The sequence below is a fragment of the Bombina bombina genome, chromosome 6 (genome assembly GCF_027579735.1).
Source record: "Bombina bombina isolate aBomBom1 chromosome 6, aBomBom1.pri, whole genome shotgun sequence".
NCBI lineage: Eukaryota > Metazoa > Chordata > Amphibia > Anura > Bombinatoridae > Bombina > Bombina bombina.
The window spans coordinates 1023062527-1023074536 of record NC_069504.1 but is presented as its reverse complement, the minus strand read 5'-3'; the positions used below and the strand labels follow the sequence as shown (position 1 = coordinate 1023074536).

The 12010-nt window shown below is 36.6% G+C and overlaps 1 protein-coding gene across 1 annotated transcript; it reads right to left on the bottom strand.

Moving 5' to 3' along the window:
* Positions 1-9195: 9195 nt before the first annotated feature.
* Positions 9196-10997, bottom strand: LOC128662426 (putative nuclease HARBI1). The gene is made up of 4 exons (XM_053716212.1): positions 10629-10997; positions 10261-10339; positions 9382-9683; positions 9196-9292 (listed from the first exon to the last, which is right to left on the bottom strand). Exons 1-4 carry the CDS (start codon positions 10747-10749, stop codon positions 9288-9290), a joined length of 507 nt encoding a protein of 168 aa, XP_053572187.1. The 5' UTR covers positions 10750-10997; the 3' UTR covers positions 9196-9287.
* Between the last annotated feature and the right edge of the window lie 1013 nt (positions 10998-12010).

Genomic DNA, 12010 nt, shown 5'->3' with positions numbered 1-12010 from the left:
GCATGCCCCGCAAAGGGCCCTGTTCAGAGCTGGTAAGGTAAAAGAGCTTTGAACTTTAGTTATTTAGAATAGGGTAGGGCATTTTTTTATTTTGGGGGGCTTTGTTATTTTATTAGGGGGCTTAGAGTAGGTGTAATTAGTTTAAAATTGTTGTAATATTTTTCTTATGTTTGTAAATATTTTTTTATTTTTTGTAACTTAGTTCTTTTTTATTTTTTGTACTTTAGCAAGTTTATTTAATTGTATTTATTTGTAGGAATTGTATTTAATTAATTTATTGATAGTGTAGTGTTAGGTTAATTGTAGGTAATTGTAGGTAGTTTATTTAATTAATTTATTGATAGCATAGTGTTAGGTTTAATTGTAACTTAGGTTAGGATTTCTTTTACAGGTAAATTTTTAATTATTTTAACTATTTTAGCTATTTTTACCTGTAAAATAAATATTAATCCTAAAATAGCTATAATATAATTATAATTTATATTGTAGCTATATTAGGATTTATTTTACAGGTAAGTATTTAGCTTTAAATAGGAATAATTTATTTAATAAGAGATAATTAATTTCGTTAGATTTCAATTATATTTAATTTAGGGGGGTGTTAGTGTTAGGGTTAGACTTAGCTTTAGGGGTTAATACATTTATTAGAATAGCGGCGAGATTGGGTCGGCAGATTAGGGGTTAATAATTGAAGTTAGGTGTCGGCGATGTTAGGGAGGGCAGATTAGGGGTTAATACTATTTATTATAGGGTTAGTGAGGCGGATTAGGGGTTAATAACTTTATTATAGTAGCGGTGCGGTCCGGTCGGCAGATTAGGGGTTAATAAGTGTAGGCAGGTGGAGGCGACGTTGTGGGGGGCAGATTAGGGGTTAATAAATATAATATAGGGGTCGGCGATGTTAGGGCAGCAGATTAGGGGTACATAGGGATAATGTAAGTAGCGGCGGTTTACGGAACGGCAGATTAGGGGTTAATAATAATATGCAGGGGTCAGCGATAGCTGGGGCGGCAGATTAGGGGTTAATAAGTGTAAGGCTAGGGGTGTTTAGACTCGGGGTACATGTTAGGGTGTTAGGTGCAGACGTAGAAGTGTTTCCCCATAGCAAACAATGGGGCTGCGTTAAGAGCTGAACGAGGCTTTTTTGCAGGTGTTAGGTTTTTTTTCAGCTCAAACAGCCCCATTGTTTCCTATGGTGGAATCGTGCACGAGCACGTTTTTGAGGCTGGCCGCTTGCGTAAGCAACTCTGGTATCGAGAGTTGAAGCTGCGTTAAAAATGCTCTACGCTCCTTTTTTGGAGCCTAACGCAGCCTTTTTGTGGACTCTCAATACCAGAGTTATTTTTATGGTGCGGCCAGAAAAAAGCCGGCGTTAGTTTTTCGGGTCGTTACCGACAAAACTCCAAATCTAGCCGCTAGTTACTACATATCTGGATTTTCAATGGTCTTTGCCTGATATTTAGAATTAAAAAGATTCTGCCTAGAAGAGCTTACATTCTAATTCAGAAATCTAGTAATGCTTTCCAAGCACCTGAAGATTATGCAAACATTTTCAGGCTTGTTACATATTTGTATAAGAATCTTCTCCTTCTTCCTTGTTGAGAATATACAGGAAACAGGCACTGAGTGTTACACCAACCAGCTGCAGAAAAGAAATCCAACATGGGAAAAAGAAAACAATGAAAACAATCAGCAATTGTATGTAAAATAATCTCTCCTGAAAGCAAAAAAACTCAACTCCAATTCTGAACTTTATCTTCATATTACTCTGTTATTTTATTATAAATGCACATTTTTTGTATTGGTTTACATATTGCTTTCAAAAATAGCTGCTTGCATCACTCAGTCTGAATGTATCAACAGAAAAGAATTGTTATTTGATCACATGACACTATTTCTTCATTGTGGCTACTGCTCCTGTACAGTCAGTAACATTCTAATTAAAGAAAATCAAACTGAGGGCTTGTTCTTTGTACAATGCTGTCTGTTATTGGCTAAATCAATAATATGTTAAAAAACTGCAAGTGTACTGTATGAAATGAAACTTCATCATGACCATCGCTTGATAATTATTGTATGTTAACGACTAAAGGGGAACCTTTTCGTTGTTGACATAGTCATTTTCATTATTGGTTCTGTAAAAAAAATACCCTATACTTTAGGCATTAAAGGGACATGAAACCCATTTTATTTTCTTTCATGATTCAGATAGAGCATGCAATTTTAAACAACTTTCCAATTTACTTATATTATCTAATTTGTTTTGTTATCTTGGTATGCTTTGTTGAAAAGCATATCTAGGTAGGCTCAGAAGCTGCTGGTTGGTGGCAGGACATATATGCCTCCTGTTATCGGCTCAACCATGTGCGTTGCTGTTTCTTCAACAAAGGATACCAATAGAATGAAGCTAATTAGATAATAGAAGTAAATTGAAAAGTTGTTTAAAAATTGTATTCGCTATCTGAATCATGAGAGAAAAATATTGATGTCACTTTGAACTGATGTGTACAAAGATATAGGATAGTTACTACTCACCATGCTATTGTTTTCCTCTCTCCAAAGCCAATCTCTTTTTTTTAACCCTTTACAAGGGTTGGTTAGAGAAGCTCTGTATCTTCACACTGGGCGATGCCATCATAGAGTTAAAAAATTGTCTTCTTGACAAACCATATTGTTTACGCTGAACTGAAGTGCGAAAGCTGTATGTTTTCATAGTGGCTGCATTGCTCTATTTGATTCAAGAGGGCTTTTTTTATATTTGTTATTTAAATTTTATAATGTGTAAAAAAAAAGAAAAGAAAAATGTAAAGCTTTAACTTTCTATTGTGCAAATGAATCTAATATGCAAGGTACAGGTGTCAAAAAGCCGGTAGCAGCACTGATCTGTGTAAGTGCACTGCTTGTCACAGAATGCAACAATACCTACGTATCAAGATGGCGGCTCCCAGTATAAAGCTGCAGATCTTTACCATCTGTAATGGAATACAATAAGCTGCAGGTATAGGGGTAAAACAATAATATGATGTTACTGTAATTGTACACAGCAGTTTAATGTCCCTTTAACTTGTGCAAGTCCTGTTTGGTTCATCAATATAATATGATAAATGGGCCTCAAAGTCTTGATTCTAAACAATACATTTACAGGGACATTTTTCACTTATTGAATGTAACAACTAAAAGGACTTGACAAACCCCAGACAACACTTTTAAACCTGCCACCATACTGGATGAAGTTAACAAGCAATGTCACCAAACATACAAATGCTCAATGTAATAAAGTTAAAACATTAATAATACGCACTTATACACTAATAACATCAAATCAATAACCTAAAAAGACACATGCCCACTACGGCCTCGCTTCCATTGAGTCGTTAAAAATGGAGCCGTAAGCTACCGAAGCGGACGACAGCTAAAGGTAATTTACGGCTCCATTTTAGTACCAGGTTTCCATTGAAAAGATTAGCGTGTTGCGCGCAGTCGCTCTTTTCGGCCGTACGTAAGTTTGCGTTGCCAACCGATGTCGGATTTGTCGAAAAGCGCGCCATAACAAGTGCATTGCCATGGTAACCCGACCTCTGTCTATAAGAATACCGGTTTGCGCCTGCGCTCTTTACCTGTGATCGCCTCTAGAGAGAAAGACACGGGAGCTAGTTGCGTTGGTAGGAGTTTTGGGTTTTTGAGAGTTGTTTGAGAGTTAGTGGAGAGTTTGATATTTGATTTTCATATATTCTTATTGTAGGCCTCATATAATATTAGGAACACACACACACATCCATACATTAGTTAATTAACACACATTAGTTTATACTCACAAATACACACACACACACATACACACTTTTATTTGATACAAACACATTCACATATTTTTTTTCATTAACCCCCATATCCCCATCTTCCTTTATTACTCCTTTCATTAATCCCCTTATTCCACTTCCCATCCCCCCTTTGACTACCTTTCCCTTCCTCACTATATAACTTTTTTTTTTATATATACATTTTTCCCATCCTATTTATTTTTTACATCCCATATTTTTTGTTTCATTTGACTATATAGCTCACCCCTTTCTTCATTTGCATCCCTTATTATTTGTCTATAATTTTGTTCTAATCCTCCTTAGTTTTTCCTTTTTCATTTACATCCCTTTGTTTATTTTCACCCCCACATTTTATTTTTATTTTGAGGGATATAGAATAGAGATAGTTAGGGTCTAGATAGGTTAGGTAGTTAGTTTTGGGGCTATTTAATATAGGGTTTAGTTAGGTGACTTAGTGTAGTTAGGTAAGCTAGGGACTTTAGTGTTAGGTTAGAGTTAGGGAGGAAGGAGAAAGGGATGGATAGGCCTAGTGGAGTTGGGAAGGGGGTGGCTAGGGGGAGGGCAGTGGTGAGGGTGGATAGAGGGAGGGGGAGGGGGGAAGTAGGGAGTAGTATGGGCAGGAATAGGGGCCGAGGTTTGGGTGGAGGATTTGTCCTTCCTCAAACCCTGGCAGAGGAGGGAAGGAGAGAGGGTGGAAGAGGAATGGAGGTGGGAGGAGTGAGGAGGAGTCAGCCTCAGCTAGGCACAAAAAGAAAAGGGAAAGTGGGGCAGACTGTGGCAACTGGGGGTGGGGCTGGTGGTAGCCTGTCACAGCCTGCAGGGACAGAGGAGGTAGAGAGGGCTGGTCCCCAGTCACAGGAGGGAGAGTCTGTGTCTGCTGGCCCTTCAGGTGTGAAGGGCAGGCTTAGAGAGGAGAGGTACTCTGAGGAGGAGAAGGAGGCTCTTGTTGAGGCATACTTGGAGAGGGCAGCTCAGCTGGAGAACCCTAACCTGAGGCCGGCTGTCCGGAATAAGCTGTGGGAGGAGATTCGAGTGGCAGTCAGCTGCTTAGGACGTAATCGTTCTATTGCCAGCATTAAACACCGCTATCATGACTGCAGGAGGGAAACCAAAGCTAAGCTGGCACAGCAGGCCAAATATGCATGTGGGACAGGTGGTGGTCCTAGCAAGAGAATACACCTAAGGTCATGGGAGGAGATGATGGCCAATGTCATCTCAGATGAATCTGTTTACGGATGTAAGGGGACAATGGACACATCAGTGCCAGCTGAAGAGGTCCATGAAGGTGAATATTAAATATCATATGTAATAAATGTTTTATTTCTAACAAATATATGTTAACATCAGAAATATATATCGGCTTTGTTTTTTAAAATATAAATGTAATCATACACATGTGTAATACAGAATATAGAATGTTCATATATTATATATGTTTAGTAATCAATTGTGTTCAAGCATCAGTGGAAAACATACCTAGGTAGGATTAGTACAAGTAATGTTTTACATGGTTCAAAGTCTAATTTGCACAGTAACTTAAAGTGATAGTAAACCCAATTTTTTTATTTCATGATTCAGATAGAGCAGCAATTTTAAGCAACTCTCTAATGTACTACTATTATAAATATTTCTTTGTTCTCTTGGTATCTTTTTCTGAAAAAGTAGGAATGTAAGCTATGGAGACTTTGCATTTTTTGTTCAGAACCCTGGCTAGCGCTCGTGATTGGTGGCTACATTTAGCCACCCAATAAGCAACAGCAACCCAGGTTCTGAAACAAATATTGTCTGGCTCTTAAGCTTTACATTCTTGCTTCTCAAATAAAGATACCAAGAGAAGGAAGAAAATATGATAATAGGAGTAAAATATTAAATGTTGACTAAATTTGCATGCTCTGTCTGAATCATGAAAGTTTAATTTGTACTTCATTGCCCCTTTAATGGCATCTTAACATAGTTGTAGTGGATATATTCATCCTGATTTCTGGAGTGGCTATCTGCTCAAACAAGCAAGGGTATAGATTTAAATTCTTTCTATCTATATCATATATATGGACTATGTGTAATACAAAGAGTCGCTTAGAGGCACAATCTTTAAATATACACCTCTGGTTAAATATGTTTAAGTTCATACAGAAATTATATATATATATATATATATATATATATATATATATATATATATATATATATATATAAAACTATATCTATAAAATTGATTTTCAAATGTTAGATGTTTCATCAGATTAATTTATAATTACAATTTATTTTTCAGAATTGGAACATGAGTATGAGTCCTCAACAAGACCGGAGGCCAGTGATGTTCCGGAATTCAGTGAGGAGGAGGAGGGGGATGTTATTGAAGCTGGATACTCCTACCTCAGCATACTTGAAGGAGATGAGCAACAGCCACTGGCCTATGAGGTTGAAAATGTTCCTGGCCCATCCCCATATTCATCTGGGAGGACATATCATCAGATGCAGCCTCCACCACCACAGCATTATCAGATGCATCCTCCACCACAGCATTATCAGATGCATCCTCCAACGCAGCATTATCAGATGCATCCTCCAACGCAGCATTATCAGATGCATCCTCCAACGCAGCATTATCAGATGCATCCTCCACCACCACAGCATCGGCAGATGCCTCCTTCATCACCACAGCATCAGCAGATGCATCCTCCACCACCACAGCATCAGCAGATGCCTCCTTCATCACCACAGCATCAGCAGATGCATCCTCCATCACCACAGCATCAGCAGATGCATCCTCCATCACCAAAGCATCAGCAGATGCATCCTCCATCACCACAGCATCAGCAGATGCATCCTCCATCACCACAGCATCAGCAGATGCATCCTCCACCGCAGCATATGTACTATATGCCACCTCAACAACACATTCAGCACCCTCCCATGGCACAACAAATGCCGCCACCACTACCACCACCACAACAATCACCACCACCCCCCACCAATGTCTGTCCTCAATTGGATATTGAGCCACCCACACAGTCCCCAAGACTGAGTGACGACAACCTCACACAGAGCCAGGAATATGTGCCGGAGACACCTATACAGCCACAAGTGCCCCCCATGGAATCCAATATCCCCGCGCAGTCCCAGCAGGATGCTCTACTGAGGCTCATTCACAGGGAGCTTAGACTTACTAGGCTCCAGCAGCAGCAGGATTTCAGGAGGCTACAGAGCCAGATGGACATACATAATGCTGCACTCGTCCGCCTGGCAGAGGCAGTGGAGAGGGTTGCAGATAGGCCGCAAACTCCCTCCTCACTCGCATCCTCCGTTATCTCCCTGCAGGACCCTGAATCACATCTTTTAGCCTCCCAGCCAGCTGGTGTGCGTCGCCCAAGACGCCACACTTCCATCCCAAGTACCTCTCCTCCAAAGGCCAAATCCCGCCGCAAGCATTAAGAAGTATTTTTCTTTTTAAATTCTTTCAAGATATATAATATCTAATTTTTTTATGAAGCACTTTCTTAAGTGTGATTTCCATCTCATAAATATGCATATATTTTTCTAATCAAAATTAGAAAATATATTTCAAAATTGTTTTAATAGCTGTTTATTTTCAAAAACATTAACAGCTTTATTCATTTTTATTTCACATGATGTCAATTAATATGCAGGTGTAAATTGTTGATAAATGTATGTGTCCTTTTATTGAGGATATTATGCCGTTTAAGAATACTTGGGGATACGTGTCTGAAATTTATACAGTATATGCTATCTAACATTGGTCAACGTGACATGTGTAAATGTTATGATTTATATTCCACAAGCATATGTTGTTTGCTCCTTCAGATGAAGCTAATAAGGCTTATACAGTTATAGAAGAGTTGAAAAGTAAATATTCCTTCCTGTTGATATGGCCAAATACCTTGCATTCATTATAGTCCTATGTGGAATGTAATATCTGAAATATATACCTATCATGACTAACGCACTCCTTTTTGTCAAGATTATTATTCAATATTTAGAATAATTAGATAAATGTATCTTTATGATATTTAAGCACTGGTGTATACACAACATATATGTGATTGCCATGATATAGAGGTGATTAATACATTTTAATTGACATCATATGAACAGACACAGACTCTCCCTGGGACCAATGCACAATGCACTTTTAAATTGTTTCAATAACTCCATGTTAAAGACAATACTTCATATCTCTTGAAGTATGTCATATTAAGCACTTATGTATTTTGGTTAATAGTCTAAATATTGCAAATGTATTATCTGCTTTAGCAGACATGACATTACATATATTTTATAAATATTAGTACTATGACACATTATAACTTTAATGTGTCATCGTTTTGTATTGAATAAATATGATTTTCACATTGAAAATTACATTTGAATGAGGGTAAATCTGTAATAATAAAACTCATCTTCATGATAAAAAGATTTTTTCCTTTGACTTATTTTTCTATATTATTTTCTATGAGGTAACCATGCCATTCAAGTGTGCAATCTCAGGGGATTGTATGTATTGATAATGTATCTTTATTTTAAGGATTATATTATATCTGGATTTGTCTCTTTGAAATGAGCATCTGATATATTTCTTAAAGGGATAGCCTATTAAAAATAAAACTCAGGAATTAGAGCATGCAGTATTTATATACTTAAATATGTAATCCTATAATCTATTTAACTTAATTATCATCTGTAATTTAATAAAACAGGAATGTTATCTTAGGAATCTACCCATTTTGAATCTGCACATGGGGAGCGCTTGATGATTGTTGTCTAAATGTAGGCAACAATCAGCAAGTGCACCACAGGTGATGAGCATTAAATGGAATGGCTCCTAAACTTAAATACATGATTGAAATAAGAAACATAAAAGGATTAAATTGATTATGAGTACATATGTAAGTTGATTGGAATTGAATGATTTATCTGGTTCATTAATGTTTTATTGTGAACACACTCTTCCTTTTTTCTTTTAAAGTGACATAAATTCCATTATTTTGCTAAAACATATATATTTAAAAGCAAATCTAATATATTTATATTCTTTATATTTCTTAATATTCTTAGTATCCTTTGATTATAGTTTTATTTAGGTAAGATCAGGAGCAGCATAGAACCTATGTTGGAGCTGTTTATTGTTGCCAACATACAGTATATATCCTGTCTGTCATTGGTTCACCCATGTACTCAATTTTATTAACCAGGAGTGCATAGCTGCTCTTTAAATAATTATACCAAGAGAACAAAGTCATATTTGGAATATAATTAAAATGATATTTTAGATAATTATGTTATACATAAATCATAAGATGAATGCATTGATTAGTACATAGCTGGAAATAAAGAAACATTCACCATGACTATATTTGAGTAAAGTATACATTTATTTAGGGAAAATGTGGTAAATATAGGGATGAGGAGAGAGGGAGGGGAGTGGTATTCCATTTCTGAGAATCTTCAATCTGTAAAACATTAAAAGAAACAAATGTGTATTATTAAAAAACATAATCATAAATAACTAAAAGGTCTCATTACAATACTATAAAAATACCTGAAAAGAATTCTTGAATAGTTGCAGATCTCTCCAAATGGGCATTGAGGGGTTGGGGATGATTAATTACATCAGGCTCAAAGATTTCACCTGGGGGCTGTGGTGTTGGAAGTAAGTCGTTCAACATCCCATGCTCCTGTGCCATGTTGTGTAGACAGCAACATGCCACTATGATTTTAATAGCTTTTTCCGGACTGAATTGGAGATCCCCCCCAGATCTGTCCAGGCAGCGAAAGCGCATTTTTAGAACACCAAACAGTCGTTCGATTATAGCACGTGTTCGGATATGTGCTTCATTATATCTGTATTAAAAGAACAAGAAATATGATTATAATATATAATGTGAAGACAAATCAAATACTAATGAGCTAACTACATTCCTGGTTTGATCTTATAAATCTTTAAACCATTTTATATATATATAAATATATTTATATTGAAGCAGAGAGATTTATAAATGCTTCACTGATAATAGATGATTTGTATTTTGACTGTCCCTTTAAAGGCACTCAGTACAACATTGTTATGTCTGTGATAGTGATATATACACACACACACAAGATAATCAAGCAACAAATGTATGTGCACAAACACAGATATATAGCTTAATAAAGGGGCAGGAGCCCCGAAACGTTGCTCAATAAAGGTGCTGTTGCTCCACATAGAGTGCTACCTGTGTGTTCTATTTCATTACATTTACTGGGACTTTGGAAAAGGAGGTCCTCCAGGTTTGCACCTACATTCACCCAAGAGTGATTTAAAGGGACATTCCTATGAAGTGTGTACTGGTCCTACTTTTCTACAGATTATAGTGAGCATTTTGCAAGGCACAATCAATATTTCTGACACACATGAGCAGAAAATAAATATATATTTTACCTTAATTCAGCAGGCCCAACAACCTGGTTCTCTTTCAATGGTGTCCAAATCCATTTTTTAAGAGGATATGCAGAATCTGCTAAAATATGAATGCATAGATATACAGTATATATATATATATAGATATAGATATAGATAGATAGATAAACACACATCTTTCCATAAAGCAATGTATGACATAAAATAATGTTATGCATATGTCTTACTATGACATAGTTAATATATATCTTTTAAATGATTAACAATTTATTTATTTAATCAATTTCACCCCCTTAGACACATACATAAAGGATTATAAAGCAATGAAACAATAAAATGTCAAAATATTGAACACATGAAGGCATCATAATATATACATAAACACTTACCGAGGAGATGTCCTTCAGGCATTTGATTTGTCTCAAACAATCTCCACACACCAGAATTCCTGAGGATGTAGGCATCATGGCTACTTCCTGGGAACCCTGCCACAACATTTAATATGCGCATGTTTGCATCACATATAATCTGCACATTTAAGGAGTGGAAGTGTTTCCTATTTCTAAATATTATCTCCCTGCGCACAGGGGGTCTTAGGGCAATATGAGTGCAGTCAATGGCCCCAAGGACATTGGGTATGCCACCTAAAAGAAAAAAGTCCCTCTTAACATCACGCCAACCTCTGGGTGATGTGGGGAAAAAAATAAATTTTCTGCAATTATCATAAAGTCCATCAATAACTTTTGAAAGATGCTTAGAAAGAGTGGACTTATGCACCCCAGTTACAATGCCCCCTGTCACCTGAAAGGATCCAGAAGCCAAAAAATGAAGTGCCCCTAGTAATTTGGTCATTCCAGGGACAGCCCTGCTTGAATAGCCCTGGCTTTCCAGCCTATCTTGCAACAGGGCATATAACTGATATATTTTCTCCCTGTTGAGCCTGAAACTTTCAAACACCTGCTGCTCATTCAGGGTTTCTATATCCAGCCTCACTCTGGGGATGTCAGGCCTACGCTGTCTAACTTCAGCATTGTCAGCTTCTCTCTCACCCTGCATTTTGAAATATCTGTTCTGAGGTTAGGCTAGGTGTGGTCTTTTTTTTATAGCTGTGTGTTGCTTGTTAACATATGTGAAACTGGTGATTGCAATGAATAACATGGGGGGGAGGGCTTATCTTCATCTCATCTAATCCTTAATTTAATGAACAGTTTGAAAGTATATACTTACTCATGACTTTTATTTTTGATATGAACTATAATTTCAACATATATGTAGTTACATATCGGAAATTCAAAGACACTGAATGTAATTATTATATTTTTCAATTTAAATATATCAGCCTTTATCATAACAGTTAAAAGTAATTATTAAAATTATATGATTTATATAGGTCAAATATATATATACAATTATCATACATATATACATGTAGGAGAAGATTATTATTAGATAAAATTATATTTCTATATGTAATTTTTTTGTGATTTTCAATTTCAATGAGAAACAGGCCTCAAAAAGCTCTTTTTTCCTCCTTTACACCTAGTTGAGCTGGGGGTAATATGTCTCAATGTATCGACAGCCTCCGACAGTGTATTAACGGTTAGCGCTTTCAATGGAAACCTGGTATAATTTATCGATTAACGGCTTATATTACTTTCTATGGGACGCGAAAATCTTTTCGGCAGCCGAAGTCCGGAAGCCGATATTAAGGTATAACGCGCCATTGGAAACAGTCGTTAAACGCTATTGCTTTCGACAGCATATTTAACGG